The sequence below is a fragment of the Hemitrygon akajei genome, unplaced genomic scaffold, assembly GCF_048418815.1.
Source record: "Hemitrygon akajei unplaced genomic scaffold, sHemAka1.3 Scf000048, whole genome shotgun sequence".
Classification (NCBI taxonomy): domain Eukaryota; kingdom Metazoa; phylum Chordata; class Chondrichthyes; order Myliobatiformes; family Dasyatidae; genus Hemitrygon; species Hemitrygon akajei.
Genome location: NW_027331934.1, coordinates 7,671,817 through 7,692,171, shown reverse-complemented (window position 1 = coordinate 7,692,171; position 20,355 = coordinate 7,671,817). Strand labels below are relative to the sequence as shown.

Here is a 20,355-nt window from a genome sequence, read left to right as displayed (position 1 = left end):
GCACACAGTGTTTTGGAACAGATTGAGAAACAAAAAAAATCATTAAGACGCAACACAGACTACAATGCAGATAGAGAACAGATACATGGCTCCTACACGCAGGCTCAGCTCTGATACAGGGTCTTCCACCTGAAATATTAACATACTCTCTGTCTTGTTGAATAACTCCAGCAGTTTTGTTTTATTTATGTTAAAGATGTTTTGCCAACTTGCTGTTTTCCGTGTATGACAAGTCTACATTGTGGTTAACAAGGTGCGATGTAACAATCTGGTAATAGCCAGTAAATGTTCAAAGAAATCTTGACCGGGGTTTAGGTGATAATAATGATCTTAAAATCATGCTAGAGAAAATGTCGTGGTTATGGAAAAGATGTCAGGATGCTATGGGTGAGATTGCATTGTTCAGAATGTGAGAGTGTTTCTACATAAACTCCAACCATGTATTGCCATTGGTGTCAATGCCAGGGGATGTTAAAGTGAAAGGAGACGGTGAGAATCAGGTGTAATCAGAGTAATCTGTGTCATTCAGTGACGAGAGGAGTAGCTGTCTCATTGGTCAGCAGAAATGTTTCAACCCACACTGCTGTAACTGTTGTCCACAGCGCCACCAGTGGTAGGAGGGCCAAAACAGTGGGCCCTGTCTGCTCAGCCTGACCTTCCTTTTCATCAACTCATCACTCCCAGTCCAGGACACAAGATTGGTTCCTAAAAGGGAATTGTCTGAAATATAGCGAGTAGATATCTCGGAAAGTCCCGGCATGCTGTACAATCCATGGAGAGTGCGGAAATGGATGGGCGCAGGTGGACAAGAGGACATGATTTGAGAATTAGGGGGCAAAAGTTTAAGGGTAACACGAGGGGGAATTTCTTTACTCAGAGAGTGATAGCTGTGTGGAATGAGCTTCCTGTAGAAGTAGTAGAGGCCAGTTCAGTTGTGTCATTTAAGGTAAAATTGGATAGGTATATGGACAGGAAAGGAGTGGAGGGTCTGAGTGCGGGCCGTTGGGACTAGGTGAGAGTAAGCGTTGGCACAGACTAGAAGGGCCGAGATGGCCTGTTTCCATGCTGTAATTGTTATATAGTTATATGGATCATGTCGTGTCAAGGTTTCAGTGGACAGGCCCAAGATCTTTTGAAGTGTTTGCCTCAGTTTAAAAACAAAACAGTGTTCTCCTTTAAACCACAATTAACGTTTGACCCTTCTGTTAAATTTTGTTTTGTTACAGAGCGGCAAAAGCTGATCACACCTGTCCTCAAAATGGCTCAAGGTGCGGGCAAGGGAGGAGTTCCAGTGACGTCAGCATCGGGAAAGGACACAGGTATGTTGGTGAAGTATTTTAATTTATAAATATTGCCTAGACATTGTGTCTCTGGGTTTAATTCAATATTAGCAATTCACAATATTAGTGAGTTACTCCAGAAGACATTCTGCAGTTAGTGAAAGTTTTGGGCAACACAAAGGCACACAAAATATTAGCAGAACTCAGCAGGTCAGGCAGCAACCATGGAGGGGGATAAACATTTGATGTTTTGGATCAGGACCACGGGGAACAGAAAGTAATGTGACAATATCTAGAATTTCCGTCCCCTCATTTCCAGTCCGATGAAGGGCCTTGGCCTGAAACACTGATTGTTTATTCTCCTCCATAGATGCTGCCTGACCTGCTGAGTACCTCTAGCATTTTGTGAGATATCCCAGAGATTTGCTGAGGAAGGGGTTGACCAGACAGGCAGACAGTAACCCAGAACAAAGCGGTGGTGATGGTCAGTACCAGGAGAGTGATGGTGATGGGTTACTGTATTCTCAGGAATAAACAAGAGTCCTTTCCAAACAGAGAGGTATATTCGCAGAGACACGAAAGAGCAGCCTTCAACCGATGGACCTACACCCATTCCCAAACCAAACCCACCCACCCCCAGCCCAGCCCGTTCCTTCCAACCCACATATATATTTCGGACTGTATTTGGTGATCTTTAGGTTCCAGAGGGAAGGTTGCTGCCCAATATGGAGTCAATAATTTATTTATTTTTCCCCATTGTGCTTCACAGTGATCACCGAGCTCCTGGCAAGCTGGAACGATTTCCAGCTGCTGCAGTTGACGGACTTCTACCGGGACAGGCTGGAGCAGGCGATGGAAGGAGGGGTGCACAGAGTGAGCCTGGCGTTAACGGCCGAGTATCAGTTCAGCGGAGAGGAACATCGGGTGAGTGGGAGGGAGAATGGGTTTGAATTTTCACACATCACAGCACTGATGGGTGTCGAACTCTAACTCATCGGATATTAAGTAACATAAAAGAAAAACTGGGAAATAAATACTGTACATACAATCACAAACATGTGACTCTGAACCAGTGAGAGGAAGGGGTGAAAAGTCCCCGCGGACTGGTGTGTGGCTGCTCAATGTTCAGAGTGAGTTGAGCAGGTAACAGTTGTGTGGGCTTACAGTATTAAATGGAAATATGACTGGAGGTTTCGGTTTGGGAAGACCGTGCAGTGTGACAGCAGGATGTCAGTGAGAACGGGGACATCATCTGTGGGTGCCACAGGAGCTCCAGTGTGTTCTGTTCTGGGTGGAGATGATTGCGTTACAATCTGTAACTGCAAACAGTGTGGATTGGTGAATACTGCCATGTTGTAATGAGTAATCACTGAATAAACCTCCACTGGAAAAGGCAAAGGAAAGGCATCAGGTGTCAGCCGGTAATCCGCTGTCATGTTGGACACTGGCGGACTGAGGAGATGAATCACATCATCTTTTCTGCAACTTCTCCGAGACTGCTCACTCTGTTATAAAAACCCTCCTAACTTCTTTCTTCATCTGTGATCAATATTTTCTGATTTTGTTTTACACGGTCAAATCCGGTGAGGAATTATTTATGGATTAGGAGCCACGTCAATGAAGCGGTCACAGACCAGCCAGGATCTCATTGACTGGTGGACCAGGTTCACGGTGAATGTCCCTCCGTGTGCTCTGCACTCAGAATGTACAGTCCATGTCCAGACAGGATCAGCACCCGTCCGGGTGACTGCTCAGTGTGATCCCGTTACAGAGCACATCATTTACTTCTCATTCTCTGTGTGAATCTGTCAGTCCCCAATATGTTCACCGTTACTCTTCACAGAAAATCTCTGATCTCGCTGATAAGGGAGAGCGGGCGGACAGTTCTAAACTCCTCCTGAGCCTGGTGATGGAGAAAGGCCCCCGCGCCCGGAGGGTGATGTGGGAAACCTTTGTCAAAATGCGGAATTGTGTCCCAAAGTTTGACAAAATACTGAAAGAAATACAGGAACATGGTGAGATAGTATCACAGATGAATTTCATTTTGGATTTAAACATTACACACTTTATGATTTTATACATTTCAATTCCTCAAATTGTTTAATTCGAACAGGTTGTGTACCGGCCCATCTACCCGTATCAGAGATTCCCAATGAGCTGAAAGGTAAGTGAAGAAACCGCTGTTTCTATCGATGGCTGATCCTATGCAGGGTCATATCGTTGTTGTGCCACCAGTAAAATGTTGGCACCGTGACATGGGAAATGTTTGCTGGAGGAGCGTTTTCAAAGGACGTTATGCAGAACAATGCCGAGATTTGGGGGGTTTGCTGAAAGGGATCCTTCCACAGGGGTCAGAATGACCATCCGGGTAAACCTCTTCTGCACCCTCTCTAAAGACTCAACATCCCTCCGGTAGTGGGGTGATCGGAACGGTACGCATTGGCCCAGATGAGGCTGAAGCAGAGTTCATCAAGTTGAAACTTGACCTCTGTTTCCACCAACGGTTGTAATTTGCGTCGGGCCCTTAAGTTGTTCAGCCATGAGGAACTGACCAGGTGAATATTGGCACTGTGACAGAGAACACACTGAGAGACAGCGAAACATGTTTACTAGAGGACGAGTTTTTACAGGACATTTTGAGGAAAGAGGCAGAGAGCTGGCGAGTTTGAGGAAAGTGGTCACACCGCTCTGGGGCCTGCAACTACAGATCCCCACCGGAGTCTGAGCGGAGAAGGGGCGATCCGGAGAATGGAAAAAGAACTGATATTTCTTCACACCAAAAAGTCAAAACCTTCTCTTGCCAGCCACTGCCCCCTCCTGAACAGCCTCATCCTGAACCATTTTCTAAACTCCCCCAGTTCCTGCAGATTATCTTTACTTAGAGTTGGGCGTCCACTGAAGTTCCAGTCAGAGAATAGTAATAATAGCATCACTTTAATTAGAAAAGCAGGTAACATCCCAACTGGTCTGTTCAACCACAGAGCAGCAGATGAACCCCGCTGTGTTCACAACTACACTCCCTAGTGCAAACACTGCTACAGTGTTAGAGAGGGTGAGACTGGGGGACATATTCCTCAGCTCAGTCCACAGAAGCTGAAATTCCTGTCTGCCGGTGTTGTGTGATGGGCACTGTGGAAGGGTGAGCGATGGGAATTAGGACAGGGAAACCGAGGGTTGTGGGATCGCGGCAAGGAAGGTGGAAAGGACTGAAAATATCTATAAATAATATTGCAATTAGTTAAACTGTGACCGTCTGGATGGGAAGGTCACTATATCCATAAGCCCATCATGTCCGTGAAAATGGAGCCCAGGCCAGTGCATGGACTCAAGAGATTGTAAGGCTTCATCATCGCAGACTGAGTTGGATCAATGAACTGCACATTTAACAGAGGAGAGAGTGTAGGAAAAACAAATATCACAAAACATAATAATATTGCATCAGCCCATGTTTTACCTGATTATTTGAAGCACCAGATCCCTGATTCAGTTTCGCTCGTTTACAAGAACATATCCCAAAGATGATATTTAAATATGGGACCAGAGATAGACAAAACAGGAAGTTTACAAATTACTCACATCTCTGTCACCTCTGTTAATGCTGTTCCGGTCTACATCCGGTTAATGAATCCCCTCACTTCCCCAGCACCATGGATTTGGTAAATCACTACAAGCTTGTTCTCAATATTACACATTTGTTTGCCGAGGGAACAGACATGACAGTGAAATTCCCACACCCATTTCTGAATATGAAACAGACACATTCCCTGATTGTTGAAGAACATCATTTCTACCATTGTCACATTCTGTAAAGTGAATATGTCCACAATCAGTGTTTTCCTACACTCCCTATCACAGCTGAATACATTGACTGGAGACCCGACACATACATGACATTGTCCAGAAACACCGTGACACCCCACGCACCCCTAGCAAGGACCAACAACACTGTGAGTCCCTACACACCCGACAGGTTCCGGAAAAACTTGTGAGACCCCACATACTTCTGATAGGGCCCTGACACACTCTGACACCGAACACACCCTTGACAGTGCCGTGACACATTATGAGACCCCACACACCCCTGACATGGTCCTAACAAACTGTGAGACCCCACACACCCCTGACAGGGTCCTGACATACTGTGAGACCACACACACCCCTGACAGGGTCCTGACCCACTGTGAGACCCCACACACCCCTGACAGGGTCCTGACACACTGTGAGACCCCACACTCCCCTGACAGGGTCCTGACCCACTGAGAGACCCCACACACCCCTGACAGGGTCCTGACACACTGTGAGACCCCACACACCCCTGACAGGGTCCGGACACACTGTGAGACCCTACACACACCTGGCACAGTCCTGACACTGTCATACCCCACACACCGCTGACAGGGTCCTGACAGACTGTGAGATCCCCATACATCCCAGGCAGAGGCCAGACACTTTGCGAGACGCCACACACCCATGACAGGATTCGAACACAGTTTGAGATCTCACACACCCCACCCATGCACCCATAGTGCAAGTGCTGGTCAACAAAGCTACTTCTTTGTATTTTGAATCAGTGACGGTGGGAGGGGAAGGGGAGCTCTGATTCCCCGATCTGTTCCTTTGACAGAATGCCCACTACCCTCTTCTCTATCTCCATACGTCACATCAACACTGGGGATTAAAAGTTTCTTCCACAGGAACAATGATATCTGTGACAGTAGTGGGAGATTGTCCGGTACGGGACAGACGGGGGTCAGTAAACTACCAGGGAAATACTCACCTTCACACCACGGTTAATGTGGAAATGTGATGATCTGGTGTTTGTCCAGCCAGGGGTCAGTTAATGCAATTTACTGTATGAAAATCCATTGATGAATCCAATTAATGCAGTTGCTTTGAGCTAACTCGTGTGTGCTTAAATATTTATTTCTGAGGTGAGGCATCTAACTGTTTGACCACTGTCTGTTCCCATGGAAGATGTTCAACAGAAACACAAGGGGACTCTGCGGACACAAACTGAAACATTGAGCGTGAACACGATCCTGATGAGGGAGAAGGTGAAGGATTTCCAGCTGGTTGATCGATACGCTGAGCTCACGGTCATTTCTACTGTTCGAGATCGGAGACTGGTGGAACATGAGCTGCTGGCAAGAGGCAGAGCCCACGAGGAGTGGAGAGAGAAACATCTCTGTGGAGAGCTGGAAAAAATCCGGAATGATCAGTTGTTCCAGAGCAGTTACTCAAATAGTTTTTGGGACAAAATGAAAAGATTCTTTGCACGATCAACTTCGGGGTGTTCGGCAGCAGTGGCCGGAGTCCCGGGAATCGGGAAAACAACAATGGTACAAAAGATTGTTTATGACTGGGCCACGGGGAAAATATACCAACAGTTCCAGTTTGTTTTCAGTTTCAAATTCCGGGATTTAAACTTCATTAACTGCAGAATAAACCTGACGGAACTGATTCTGAATCAGTATCCTTACTTTGGGAATTTACTTAGAATGGTCTGGAAGAACCCAAAGGGATTGCTGTTTATATTCGATGGTTTGGATGAATTCAAGCACACAATCGATTTTGCTGACAGTCGGAGAGACACAGAACCCAAGCACCAGTGCCAAGATCCCGAGTGGTGGTGTGAAGTATCTGACATTGTGTACAGTTTAATCCAGGGCAAGCTGCTCCCAGGGTGTTCAGTGCTGGTGACCACCCGCCCCACTGCGTTACATTTATTGGAAAAGGCGAAGATCGGTGTCTGGGCTGAAATCCTGGGATTTGTTGGTGAGGAACGGAAGGAATATTTCATCAGGTATTTTGAAGATCAGATGGTGGCGGAAGCTGTTTTCAAACACGTGAAGGAGAACGAGATCCTGTACACCATGAGCTACAACCCCTCCTACTGCTGGATCCTCGCTCTGGCACTGGGCCCCTTCTTCACACAAAGAGTCAGGGACCCACAGCGAGTTCCCAAGACCATCACCCAACTGTACTCCTACTATATTTACAACATCCTGAAAAACCACGGCCGTGAGATTGAGAACCCCCGTGATGTGTTACTCAGGGTTGGTCAGATGGCCTTCAGAGGGGTGTCCGAGAAGAAGATTGTGTTTACAGATGGAGATTTAATCAAGTACAATCTGCAGCCTTCCCAGTTCCTGTCCGGGTTCCTGATGGAGCTTTTGGAGAGAGAGGATTCTGCCCGGAGCGTGGTGTACACATTCCCACACCTCACCATCCAAGAGTTTGTAGCTGCAGTCGCACAATTCCTGAATCCACATCCCGGGGATATCCTGATATTCCTCACTGAAGTCCACAACACGAGAGATGGGCGATTTGAGGTATTTCTCCGTTTTGTTGCTGGACTCTCCAACCCAATGACAGCTCGGGGCCTGGAGGAGTTTCTGGGTCCATTTCCTCATCAAACAACCTGCCGGGTAATTGACTGGGTGAAGAACGAGGTTCAACGTCAGAGTGGAAACACAAAGAGTGAAGCTGGTAAAAGGAGCCTCCTGAACACATTGCACTACCTGTTTGAGTCTCAGAATCGTGGACTGGCTCAGGCCGCACTGGGATCTGTGGAAACACTTTCATTCAGTGGAATGACACTGACCCCGATTGACTGCGCGGTCCTGTCTCATGCCATCGGACTCTGTGATACTATTAAACACCTCGACCTGGAGAAATGCCGCATTCAGTGTGAAGGAATCCAGCGGCTGGGACCCGGGCTGCACAAGTGCCAGGAGTTGAGGTAACTTGATTTATCTCTCACTCTGAACTGTGAAACTGTTCCATTGTGTTGTTTCAATGGAAAGGAATTTCGGTAAATTTGTAGTAAATCAGATTGTGATGAATTGTGACAAATGTCCAGGGGATTGGTCAGTAATTCCCCAATGATGGGAGGGTTCTGTGGTTGCTTGTGAAGGGATGTTGGAGACTTCATCAGATCAGTGAACAACGGCCATTGGTTTAATGGTAGTAAATCACAGGAATGGCCGTGTTTCTCGCCGCCTGTGACACGTCCATTGACAATGTTCCTTCTCACTGTTACTGACACCCAGACCGACACTGACTGTGGCAGGTGGGTCAGAGATTCACACCCCCTTCCCGGTGAGGGACAAGAGACCGTCAGCAGACTGTCCCAGTGAGAAGGAAAGAAATACCATTGTGAGATTGTCCTCCCACTGCCCTTCCCCGTGTGTGACTTTGCTCACTTCCAGATACGCAAAGAGCGAGGGCGCATCTCCTCTGGGCCTCTGTTCAGACCCAACACACACATGCAAAAAATTTCTGCATCCTCTCATCTTGTAGCATTATCGTTTACCCTTGGAATCCTCCTGTGGGACATCTCATCCCAATCTCCCTTCCATTCTTTGGAATCTCGCCCCCATCCCCATTCCTCCTGTGGGCTCTCTATTACTCTTTCCTCATCCTCCTGTGGGATGTCTTTTCCACACAACCCCCCCCCTTCCTGTGAGATCTCTCTTCCCCATCCCCTTTCCCCTTGTGGGATCTCTCCTCCCCATCCCTCTTCCTCCTGTGAGGTCTCTCTTCCCCATCTCCCTTTCAGCTATGAGATCGCTCTTCCCCTTCCCCCATCCTTCTATGGATTTCTCTTCCCCATCCCTTCCTGCTGTTGGAAATCTCTTCCCCATACCCTTTCCTCCTGTGGGATCTCTCTCCCCCATCGACTTCTTCCTGTCGGTCTCTCTTTGGCATGCCCCATTGTCCTGTTGAATTTCTCTTCCCCAACCCCCTTCCTCCTGTGAGATTTCTCTTCCCAATCCCACACCCTCCTGTGGGAACTCTCTTCAACATCTCTACTCCTCCTGGCCGATCTCTCAACCCCTTCCCACTTCATCCTGTTTAATCTATCTCTATATCCCCCTTCCTCCTGTGGGATCTCTCTTCCCCATCCCTCTTCCTCCTGTGGGAACTCTCTTCCCCATCCCCCTTCCTCCTGTGGGTGCTCTCTTCCCCATCCCCCTTCCTCCTGTGGGATCTATCTTCCCCATCCTCTTCCTCCTTTGGGATCTCTCTTCCCCAAACCCCTTCTTCTTGTGGGATCTCTCTTCCCCATCCCTTTTCCTCCTGTGAGATCTGTCTTCCCCATCTCCCTTTCATCCTGTGGGATTTCTCTTCCCCATCCCCCTTCCTCCTGTGGGATCTCTCCTCCCCATCCCTCTTCCTCCTGTGAGATCTCTCTTCCACATCTCCCTTTCATCTATGAGATCGCTCTTCCCCATCCCCCTTTTTTCTATGGATTTCTCTTCCCCATCCCTTCCTGCTGTGGGATCTCTCATCCCCATCCCCCTTCCTTCTGTGGAATCTCTCTCCCCCATCCCCATTCCTCCTGTGGGTTCTCTCTCCCCCATCCCGCTTCCTCCTGTGGCATCTCTCATCCCGATCCCCCTTCCTCCTGTGGGATCTCTCACTCCCATCCCCCTTCCATCTGTGGGATCTCCCTTCCCCATTCCTTCCTCTTGTGGGATCACTCTTCCCCATCCCCCTTCCTTCTGTGGGATCTCCCTTCCCCATTCCGTCCTGCTGTGGGATCTCTCATCCCCATCCCCCTTCCTGCCGTGGGATCTCTCTTCTCCATACACCTTCCTCCTGTGGGATCTCTCTCCCCCATCGACTTCTTCCTGTCGGATCTCTCTTTGGCATGCCCCATTGTCCTGTGGAATTTCACTTCCCCAACCCCCTTCCTCCTGTGAGATTTCTCTTCCCAATCCCACATCCTCCTGTGGTAACTCTCTTCCATATCCCTCCTCCTCCTGGCCAATCTCTCAACCCCTTCCCGCTTCATCCTGTTTAATCTCTCTCTATATCCCCTTCCTCCTGTGGGATCTCTCTTCCCCATCCCCCTTCCTCCTGTGGGATCTCTCTTCCCCATCCCCCTTCCTCCTGTGGGGTCTCTCTTCCCCATCCCCCTTCCTCCTGTGGGGTCTCTCTTCCCCATCCTTCTGTGGGATCTCTCTTCCCCATCCCCCTTCCTGCTGTGAGATCTCTCGACCCATCCCCCTTCCTCCTGTGGGGTCTCTCTTCCCCATCCTTCTGTGGGATCTCTCTTCCCCATCCCCCTTCCTGCTGTGAGATCTCTCGACCCATCTCCCTTCCTCCTGTGGGCTGTCTATTCCCTATACACCTTCCTCCTGTGGGATCTCTCATCACCAGCTCCCTTCCTCCTGATGAATCTCTCTTCCCCATCCCCATTCCTACAGTGGAATCTCTCTTCTCCACCACCCATGCTCCTGTGGGATCTCTCTTCCACATCCCCTTTCACCCTCTGGGGCCTCTGTTCCCATCCCACTTCCATCTGTTGGATCTGTCTTCCCCAACTCCCTTCCTCCTGTGGGATTTAAACTCCCCACCCCTTTCTTCCTGTGGGATCTCTCTTCAATATCCCATTTCCTACAGTGGGATCACTCTTCCCCATCCACCTGACCCCCGTGGGGGCTCTGTTTCCATCCCTCCACTTCTTACGGGATCTTGCTTCGCCATTTCCCTTCCTCCTGTACATCTCTCTTCCCCATTCCCCATCCTCTTGTGGGATCTCTCTTCCCCATCCCCCTTCGTTCTGTGGGATCTCTCTTCCCAATCCCCTACATCGGATTGGATCTCGCTTCCCCATCCCCCTTCCTCCCGTGGCATTTACTTTCCCCTATGGGATCCCCTCTTCCTCCTATGGGATCTCTCCTACTCATCCCCCAACCTCCTGTATGATCTCGCTTCCCCACCCACTTCCTCCTGTCCCATCTCTCGTCCCCATGCCTGATCATCCTATGGGATCTGTATTCCCCATTCCCATTCCTTCTGTGGGATCTATTGTCACCACCCCCTTCCTTCCGAGGGATTGCTCTTCCCCATTCCACTTCCTCCTGTGGGTCATCATAATGCCCCCTCTTCCTGTGGGATCTGTCTTGTCCCTCCACAAGTATCTCTCTTCCCCATCCCACATCCTCCTGTCAGATCTCTCTTCCCCATTCTCCTTCCAACTGTGGGATATCTCCTCCCCACCATCTTTCTTCCTAGGGATATATCTTCCCCAATCCCCTTACTTCTGTGGGATCTCTATTCCCCATCCCCTTCCACCTGTGCACTCTCTGCTCCCCATCAACATCCTGCTGTGGGATCTCTCTTCCCCATCCCCCATCCACCTGTGGGATCTTCCTTCCTCATCCCCCTTCCTCCTGTGGGATCTCTTTTCCCCATCCCCCTTCCTCCTCTGGGATCTCTTTTCCCCATCCCCCTTCCTCCTGAGGGATCTCTCTTCCCCATCCCCCTTCCTCCTGAGGGATCTCTCTTCCCCATCCCGCTTCCTCCTGTGGGATCTCTCTTCCCCAACCCCCTTCCTCCTCTGGGAACTCTCTTCCCCATCCCCCTTCCTCCTGTGGGATCTCCATTCCCCATCCCCCTTCCTCCTGTGGGATCTCTCTTCCCCATCCCCCTTCCTCCTGTGAGATCTCTCTTCCACATCTCCCTTTCATCTATGAGATCGCTCTTCCCCATCCCCCTTTTTTCTATGGATTTCTCTTCCCCATCCCTTCCTGCTGTTGGAATTCTCTTCCCCATACCCTTTCCTCCTGTGGGATCTCTCTCCCCCATCGACTTCATCCTGTCGGATCTCTCTTTGGCATGCCCCATTGTCCAGTGGGTTCTCTCTTCCCCATCCCCCTTCCTCCTGTGGGATTTATCTTCCTCATCCCCCTTCCTCCTGTGGGATCTCGCTTCCGCATCCCCTTCCTCCTTTGGGATCTCTCTTCCCCATCCCCATTTCGCCTGATGGAACTCTCCTCCCCATAGAATCATAAAATCATAGAACACTACAGCACAGAAAACAAGCCATTCGGTCCTTCTACTCTGTACCAGAACCTTATTCCGCTAGTCCCATTGACCTGCTCCCAGTCCATAACCCTCCAGTCCTCTCCCATCCATGTATCTATCCAATTTATTCTTAGCTTAAGAGTGAGTCCACATTTTCCACATCAGATGGCAGCTCATTCCACACTCTCACCATCCTCTCAGTGAAGAAGTTCCTCCTAATGCTCCCCCTAAACCTTTCCCCTTTCACGCTGAAGCCATGTCTTCTCATATTTATCTCTCCTAATCTATGTGGAAAGAGCCTATTCGCATTTACCCTGTCTATACCCTCATAATTTTGTAAACCTCTATCAAATCTCTCCTCATTCCTCTATGCTCGAAGGAATAAAGTCCTAACCTGTTCAATCTTTCCTTGTAACTCAACTTCTGAAGACCTGGCAACATCCTAGTAAATCTCCTCTGCACTTTTTCAAACTTACTGATATCCTTCCTGTAGTTAGGTGATCAGAACTGCACACAATACTCCAAATTTGGCCTCACCAATATCTTACACAACATCACCATAACATCCCAACTCCTATACTCAGTACTCTGATTTATGAATGCCAGGATGCCAAAAGCCTTCTTTACAACCCTGTCTACCTGTGACGCCACTTTCAGGGACTTATGTATCTGAACCCCCAGACCCCCTCTGTTCCTCCGCACTCCTCAGTGCCCTACCGTTTATCGTGTATGTCATACCTTGATTTGTCCTTCTAAAATGGAACACCTCACACTTGTCTGCATTAAATTCCATCTGCCATTTTCTGGCCCATGTTGCCAGTTGGTCCAGATCCCTCTGCAAGCTTTGAAAGCCTTCCTCGCTGTCCACAACGCCTCCATCTTAGTGTCATCAGCAAACCTGCTGATCCAATTTATCACACTATCATCTAGATCATTGATATAGACCACAAACAGCAATGGTCGCAGCACAGATCCCTGAGGCACACCACGAGTCACAGGCCTCCAGTCTGAGAAGCAATCATCCACTACCACTCTCTGTCTTCTCACACACAGCCAATTCGAATCCAGTTTACAACCTCTCCATGGATACCTAGTGTCTGGACCTTTAGAACTAACCTCTTACGTGGGACCTTGTCAAAGCCCTTACAAAAGTCGATCTACACAACATCCACAGCCTTTCCTTCATATGCATTCTTGGTAACCTCCTCGAAAAACACTACAGGATTCATTAAACACGATCCACCACACACAAAGCCATGCTGACAATCTTTAATCAGCCCTTGGTTGTCCAAATCCTTGTATATCCGATCTCTCAGAACACCTTCTGATAATTTACCTACTACTGATGTCAGGCTCACTGGCCTGTAATTACCTGGTGTACTTTTGGAGCCTTTTTCAAACAACGGAACAACATGAGCTACCCTCCAATCCTCCAGCACCGCACCCGTGGCTGAGGACATTTTAAATATTTCTGCCAGGGCCCCTGCAATTTCTACACTAGTCTCTCTCGAGGTCAGAGAAAATATCATGTCAGGCCCAGAGATTTATCTACCTTTATTCACTGTAAGGCAGCAAGCAACTCGTCCTCTTTAATCTCTATATGTTCCATAACACTACTGTTTGTTTGCCTTAATTCCATATCCGCTATGCCAGTTTCCTGAGTAAACACTGACGCAAAAAACTGTTTAAGATCTCCCCCATCTCGTGAGGCTCCACACATAGACGACCACTCTGATCTTCTAGGGGAACAATTTTGTCCTTTACTATCCTTTTACTCTCAATATACTTGTAGAAACCCTTTGGGTTTACCTTCACATTATCTGCCAAAGCAACCTCATGTCTTCTTTTTGCCTTCCTGATTTCCTTCTTTAGTATTCGCTTACATTTTCTATACTCTTCAAGTATCTCATTTGTTCCTTGTGGCCTATACCTGCTAAACACCTACTTAACCAGATCACCAATATCACTTGAAAACCAAGGTTCCCTATGCCTGTTAACTTTGCCTTTAATCCTGGCAGGAACATGCAAACTCTGCACTCTCAAAATTTCACCCTTGAAGGTGTTCCACTTACTAAACACATCCTTGCCAGAAAACAACTTAACCCAATCCACACTTCCCATATCCTCTCTCATTTCCACAAAATTGGCCCTTCTCCAATTCAGAACCTTAACTGGTGGACCAGTCCTATCCTTATCCATAATTATCTTGAAACTAATGACATTATGGTCACTGGACCCAAAATGTTTGCTTACACATACTTCTGTCACCTGACCTGTCTGGTTCCCTAATAGGGGATCAGGTACTGCACCCTCTCTCGTTGGTACCTCAATATATTGATTTAGAAAACTTTCCTGAACACATTTGACAAACTCCACGCCATCTAACCCTTTCTCAGAGTGGGCGTCCCGGTCAATATGTGGAAAGTTAAAATCCCCTACGATGACAACTTTCTGTTTCTTACATTGGTCTGCTAACTCTCTACAGATTTGCTCCTCCAATTCTCTCTGCCTATTGGGCGGTCTATAATACAACCCTATTCGTGTGGTCGCACCGTTCCCGTTCCTCAGCTCCACCCATATGGCCTCTATAGACGAGCCCTCTGGGCAGTCCCGTCCACGCACAGCTGTGATATTCTCCCTGACTGGTAATGCCACTTCTCCCCCTTTCATCCCTCCCCCCTATCACGTCTGAAACAACGGAAACCCGGAACATGAAGCTGCCAGTCCTGCCCCTCCTGCAAACCAAGTCTTACTAATAGCAATAATGTCGATATCATTATCGTGCCAATCCACGCCCTAAACTCATCTGCCTTACCTACAATACTCCTTCCATCAAAATTGATGCACATGAGAACATTTCTATCACGTACAAACCATTGATATCTGTCTATACAAGCAGTCCTCGCATGACCCTTATCCTCCTCTACATCACTATCTGCTCTAACACTCTGGTTCCCCTGCCCCTGCAAACTACTTTAAAACCCCCGGAGCAGAACTTGCTAACCTACCGGCAAGGATATTAGTCCCCCTCCAGTTCAGGTGCAAACTGTCCAATTCGTACTGGTCACACTTCCCCTGGAAGAAAGCCCAATTGTCCAGAAACATGAACACCTCCCTCATGCACCATCCCCTCAGCCACGTATTTAGCTGCATTATTTCTAGCCTCACTAGCCCGTGGCAGGGGCAGCAATCCTCCTGTGGGATCTCACTTTCCCATCCCACTTTCATCCTCTGGGCTCTCTGTTCCCACTCCCCCTTCCTTCCAACTGTTGGATCTCTCCAAAGCATCCCCCTTCCTCCTGTGGCATCTCTCATCCCGATCCCCCTTCCTCCTGTGGGATCTCTCACTCCCATCCCCCTTCCTTCTGTGGGATCTCCCTTCCCCTTTCCTTCCTCTTGTGGGATCCCTCTTCCCCATCCCCCTTCCTTCTGTGGGATCTCCCTTCCCCATTCCGTCCTGCTGTGGGAACTCTCATCCCCATCCCCCTTCCTGCCGTGGGATCTCTCTTCTCCATACACCTTCCTCCTGTGGGATCTCTCTCCCCCATCGACTTCTTCCTGTCGGATCTCTCTTCTCCATCCCCCTTCCTTCTGTGGGATCTCCCTTCCCCATTCCGTCCTGCTGTGGGATCTCTCATCCCCATCCACCTTCCCCCTGTGGGATCTCTCTCCCCCATCGACTTCTTCCTGTCGGATCTCTCTTTGGCATGCCCCATTGTCCTGTGGAATTTCACTTCCCCAACCCCTTCCTCCTGTGAGATTTCTCTTCCCAATCCCACATCCTCCTGTGGTAACTCTCTTCCACATCCCTCCTCCTCCTGGCCAATCTCTCAACCCCTTCCCGCTTCATCCTGTTTTATCTCTCTCTATATCCCCTTCCTCCTGTGGGATCTCTCTTCCCCATCCCCCTTCCTGCTGTGAGATCTCTCGACCCATCCCCCTTCCTCCTGTGGGATCTCTCTTCCCCATCCCCCTTCCTGCTGTGAGATCTCTCTTCCCCATCCCCCTTCCTGCTGTGAGATCTCTCGACCCATCTCCCTTCCTCCTGTGGGCTCTCTGTTCCCTATACACCTTCCTCCTGTGGGATCTCTCATCACCAGCTCCCTTCCTCCTGATGAATCTCTCTTCCCCATCCCCATTCCTACAGTGGAATCTCTCTTCTCCACCCCCCATGCTCCTGTGGGATCTCTCTTCCACATCCCCTTTCACTCTCTGGGGCCTCTGTTCCCATCCCACTTCCATCTGTTGGATCTGTCTTCCCCAACTCCCTTCCTCCTGTGGGATTTAAACTCCCCACCCCTTTCTTCCTGTGGGATCTCTCTTCAATATCACATTTCCTACAGTGGGATCACTCTTCCCCATCCATCTGACCCCCGTGGGGGCTCTGTTTCCATCCCTCCACTTCTTACGGGATCTTGCTTCGCCATTTCCCTTCCTCCTGTACATCTCTCTTCCCCATTCCCCATCCTCTTGTGGGATCTCTCTTCCCCATCCCCCTTCGTTCTGTGGGATCTCTCTTCCCAATCCCCTACATCGGATGGGATCTCGCTTCCCCGTTCCCCTTCCTCCCGTGGCATTTACTTTCCCCTATGGGATCCCCTCTTCCTCCTATGGGATCTCTCCTACTCATCCCCCAACCTCCTGTATGATCTCGCTTCCCCACCCACTTCCTCCTGTCCCATCTATCGTCCCCATGCCTGATCATCCTATGGGATCTGTATTCCCCATTCCCATTCCGTCTGTGGGATCTATTGTCACCACCCCCCTTCCAACCGAGGGATTGCTCTTCCCCATCCCACTTCCTCCTGTGGGTCATCATAATGCACCCTCTTCCTGTGGGATCTGTCTTGTCCCTCCACAAGTATCTCTCTTCCCCATCCCACATCCTCCTGCCAGATCTCTCTTCCCCATTCTCCTTCCAACTGTGGGATATCTCCTCCCCACCATCTTTCTTCCTAGGGATATATCTTCCCCAATCCCCTTACTTCTGTGGGATCTCTATTCCCCATCCCCTTCCACCTGTGCACTCTCTGCTCCCCATCAACATCCTGCTGTGGGATCTCTCTTCCCCATCCCCCATCCACTTGTGGGATCTTCCTTCCTCATCCCCCTTCCTCCTGTGGGATCTCTTTTCCCCATCCCCCTTCCTCCTCTGGGATCTCTTTTCCCCATCCCCCATCCTCCTGTGGGATCTCTCTTCCCCATCCCCCTTCCTCCTGAGGGATCTCTCTTCCCCATCCCGCTTCCTCCTGTGGGATCTCTCTTCCCCAACCCCCTTCCTCCTCTGGGAACTCTCTTCCCCATCCCCCTTCCTCCTGTGGGATCTCTCTTCCCCATCCCCCTTCCCCCTGCGAGTTCTCTCTACCCCATCCCCCTTCCCCCTGCGAGTTCTCTCTTCCCCTTCCCACATCCTCCTGTGGGATCTCTCTACCCCCTTCCTCCTGTTGGGTCTCTCTTCCTCATCCCCCTTCCGCCGGTGGGGTCTCTCTTCCCCATCCCCCTTCCTCCTGAGGGATCTCTCTTCCCCATCCCGCTTCCTCCTGTGGGATCTCTCTTCCCCAACCCCCTTCCTCCTCTGGGAACTCTCTTCCCCATCCCCCTTCCTCCTGTGGGATCTCTCTTCCCCATCCCCCTTCCTCCTGTGGGATCCCTCTTCCCCATCCCCCTTCCTCCTGTGGGATCTCTCTCCCCCATCCCCTTACTCCTGTGGGATCTCTTTCCCCCATCCCGCTTCCTCCTGTGGGATCTCTCTTCCCAACCCCTTTCCTCCTCTGGGAACTCTCTTCCCCATCCCCCTTCCTCCTGTGGGATCTCTCTTCCACATCCCCCTTCCTCCTGTGGGATCTCTCTTCCCCAACCCCCTTCCTCCTCTGGGAACTCTCTTCCCCATCCCCCTTCCTTCTGTGGGATCTCTCTTCCCCATCCCCCTTCCTCCTGTGGGATCCCTCTTCCCCATCCCCCTTCCTCCTGTGGGATCTCTCTTCCCCATCCCCCTTCCTCCTGTGGGATCCCTCTTCCCCATCCCCCTTCCTCCTGTGGGATCTCTCTCCCCCATCCCCTTACTCCTGTAGGGCCTTGTTTCGAATACCTGCCACTTCCTGCCGGATCTCTCTTTGGCATGCCCCATTGTCCTGTGGAATTTCTCTTACCCAACCCCCTTCCTATTGTGAGATTTCTCTTCCCAATCCTACATCCACCTGTGGGAACTCTCTTCCCCGTCCCCCTTCCTCCTGTGGGATCTCTCTACCCCATCCCCCTTCCCCCTGCGAGTTCTCTCTACCCCATCCCCCTTCACCCTGGAAGTTCTCTCTTCCCCTTCCCACATCCTCCTGTGGGATCTCTCTACCCCCTTCCTCCTGTTGGGTCTCTCTTCCTCATCCCCCTTCCGCCGGTGGGGTCTCTCTTCCCCATCCCCCTTCCTCCTGAGGGATCTCTCTTCCCCATCCCGCTTCCTCCTGTGGGATCTCTCTTCCCCAACCCCCTTCCTCCTCTGGGAACTCTCTTCCCCATCCCCCTTCCTCCTGTGGGATCTCTCTTCCCCATCCCCCTTCCTCCTGTGGGATCCCTCTTCCCCATCCCCCTTCCTCCTGTGGGATCTCTCTCCCCCATCCCCTTACTCCTGTGGGATCGCTTTCCCCCATCCCGCTTCCTCCCGTGGGATCTCTCTTCCCCAACCCCCTTCCTCCTCTGGGAACTCTCTTCCCCATCCCCCTTCCTCCTGTGGGATCTCTCTTCCCCATCCCCCTTCCTCCTGTGGGATCTCTCTTCCCCAACCCCCTTCCTCCTCTGGGAACTCTCTTCCCCATCCCCCTTCCTCCTGTGGGATCTCTCTTCCCCATCCCCCTTCCTCCTGTGGGATCCCTCTTCCCCATCCCCCTTCCTCCTGTGGGATCTCTCTTCCCCATCCCTCTTCCTCCTGTGGGATCCCTCTTCCCCATCCCCCTTCCTCCTGTGGGATCTCTCTCCCCCATCCCCTTACTCCTGTAGGGCCTTGTTTCGAATACCTGCCACTTCCTGCCGGATCTCTCTTTGGCATGCCCCATTGTCCTGTGGAATTTCTCTTACCCAACCCCCTTCCTATTGTGAGATTTCTCTTCCCAATCCTACATCCACCTGTGGGAACTCTCTTCCCCGTCCCCCTTCCTCCTGTGGGATCTCTCTACCCCATCCCCCTTCCCCCTGCGAGTTCTCTCTACCCCATCCCCCTTCACCCTGGAAGTTCTCTCTTCCCCTTCCCACATCCTCCTGTGGGATCTCTCTACCCCCTTCCTCCTGTTGGGTCTCTCTTCCTCATCCCCCTTCCGCTGGTGGGGTCTCTCTTCCCCATCCCCCTTCCTCCGGTGGGATCTCACTTCCCCATCCCCCTTCCTCTTGTGGGATCTCTCTTCCCCATCCCCCTTCCTCCTGTGCGATTTCTCTCCCCCATCCCCCTTCCTCTTGTGGGATCTCTCTTCCCCATTCCCCTTCCTCCTGTGGGATCTCTCTCCCCCATCCCCCTTCCTCCTGTGGGATCTCTCTTCCCCATCCTGCTTCCTCCGGTGGGGTCTCTCACCCCCATCCCCCATCCTCCTGTGGGATCTCACTTCCCCATCCCCCTTCCTCCGGTGGGATCTCTCTTCCCCATCCCCCTTCCCCCGGTGGGATCGCTTTTCCCCATCCCCCTTCCTCCTGTCTGGTCTCTCTTCCCCATCCCCCTTCCTCCTGTGGGATCTCTCTTCCCCATCCCACTTCCTCCTGTGGGGTCTCTCTTCCTCATCCCCCTTCCACTGGTGAGATCTCTCTTCCCCATCCCCCTTCCTCCTGTGAGATCTCTCTTCCCCATCCCCCTTACTCCTGTGGGGTCTCTCTTCCTAATCCCATTTCCTCCGGTGGGGTCTCTCTTCCCCATCCCCCTTCCTCCTGTGGGATCTATCTTCCCCATCCCCCTTCCTCCGGTGGGATCGCTTTTCCCCATCCCCCTTCCTCCTGTGGGGTCTCTCTTCCCCATCCCACTTCCTCTGGTGGGATCGCTCTTCCCCACCCCCCTGCCTCCTCTGGGATCTCTACTCCCCATCCCCCTTCTCCTAGTGGGATCTCTCTTCCCCATCCCCCTTCCTCCTGTGGGATCTCTCTCCCCCATCCCCCTTCCTCCTGTGGGATCTCTCTTCCCCATCCCCCTTCCTCCGGTGGGGTCTCTCTCCCCCATCCCCCTTCCTCCTGTGGGATCTCACTTCCCCATCCCCCTTCCTCCGGTGGGATCTCTCTTCCCCATCCCCCT

The 20,355-nt window shown here is 50.8% G+C and overlaps 1 protein-coding gene across 1 annotated transcript in view; it reads left to right on the top strand.

The window, feature by feature from the left end:
• The window catches only part of LOC140720903 (NACHT, LRR and PYD domains-containing protein 3-like), a 64,635-nt gene that overhangs the window by 9,098 nt on the left and 35,182 nt on the right, over positions 1 to 20,355 (top strand). The window contains exons 2-6 of the mRNA XM_073035747.1: positions 1,227 to 1,319; positions 2,050 to 2,204; positions 3,124 to 3,295; positions 3,394 to 3,444; positions 6,255 to 8,022. Of these exons, the coding sequence (XP_072891848.1) occupies positions 1,227 to 1,319; positions 2,050 to 2,204; positions 3,124 to 3,295; positions 3,394 to 3,444; positions 6,255 to 8,022 (2,239 nt within the window). The remainder of the gene's footprint in view (positions 1 to 1,226; positions 1,320 to 2,049; positions 2,205 to 3,123; positions 3,296 to 3,393; positions 3,445 to 6,254; positions 8,023 to 20,355) is intronic.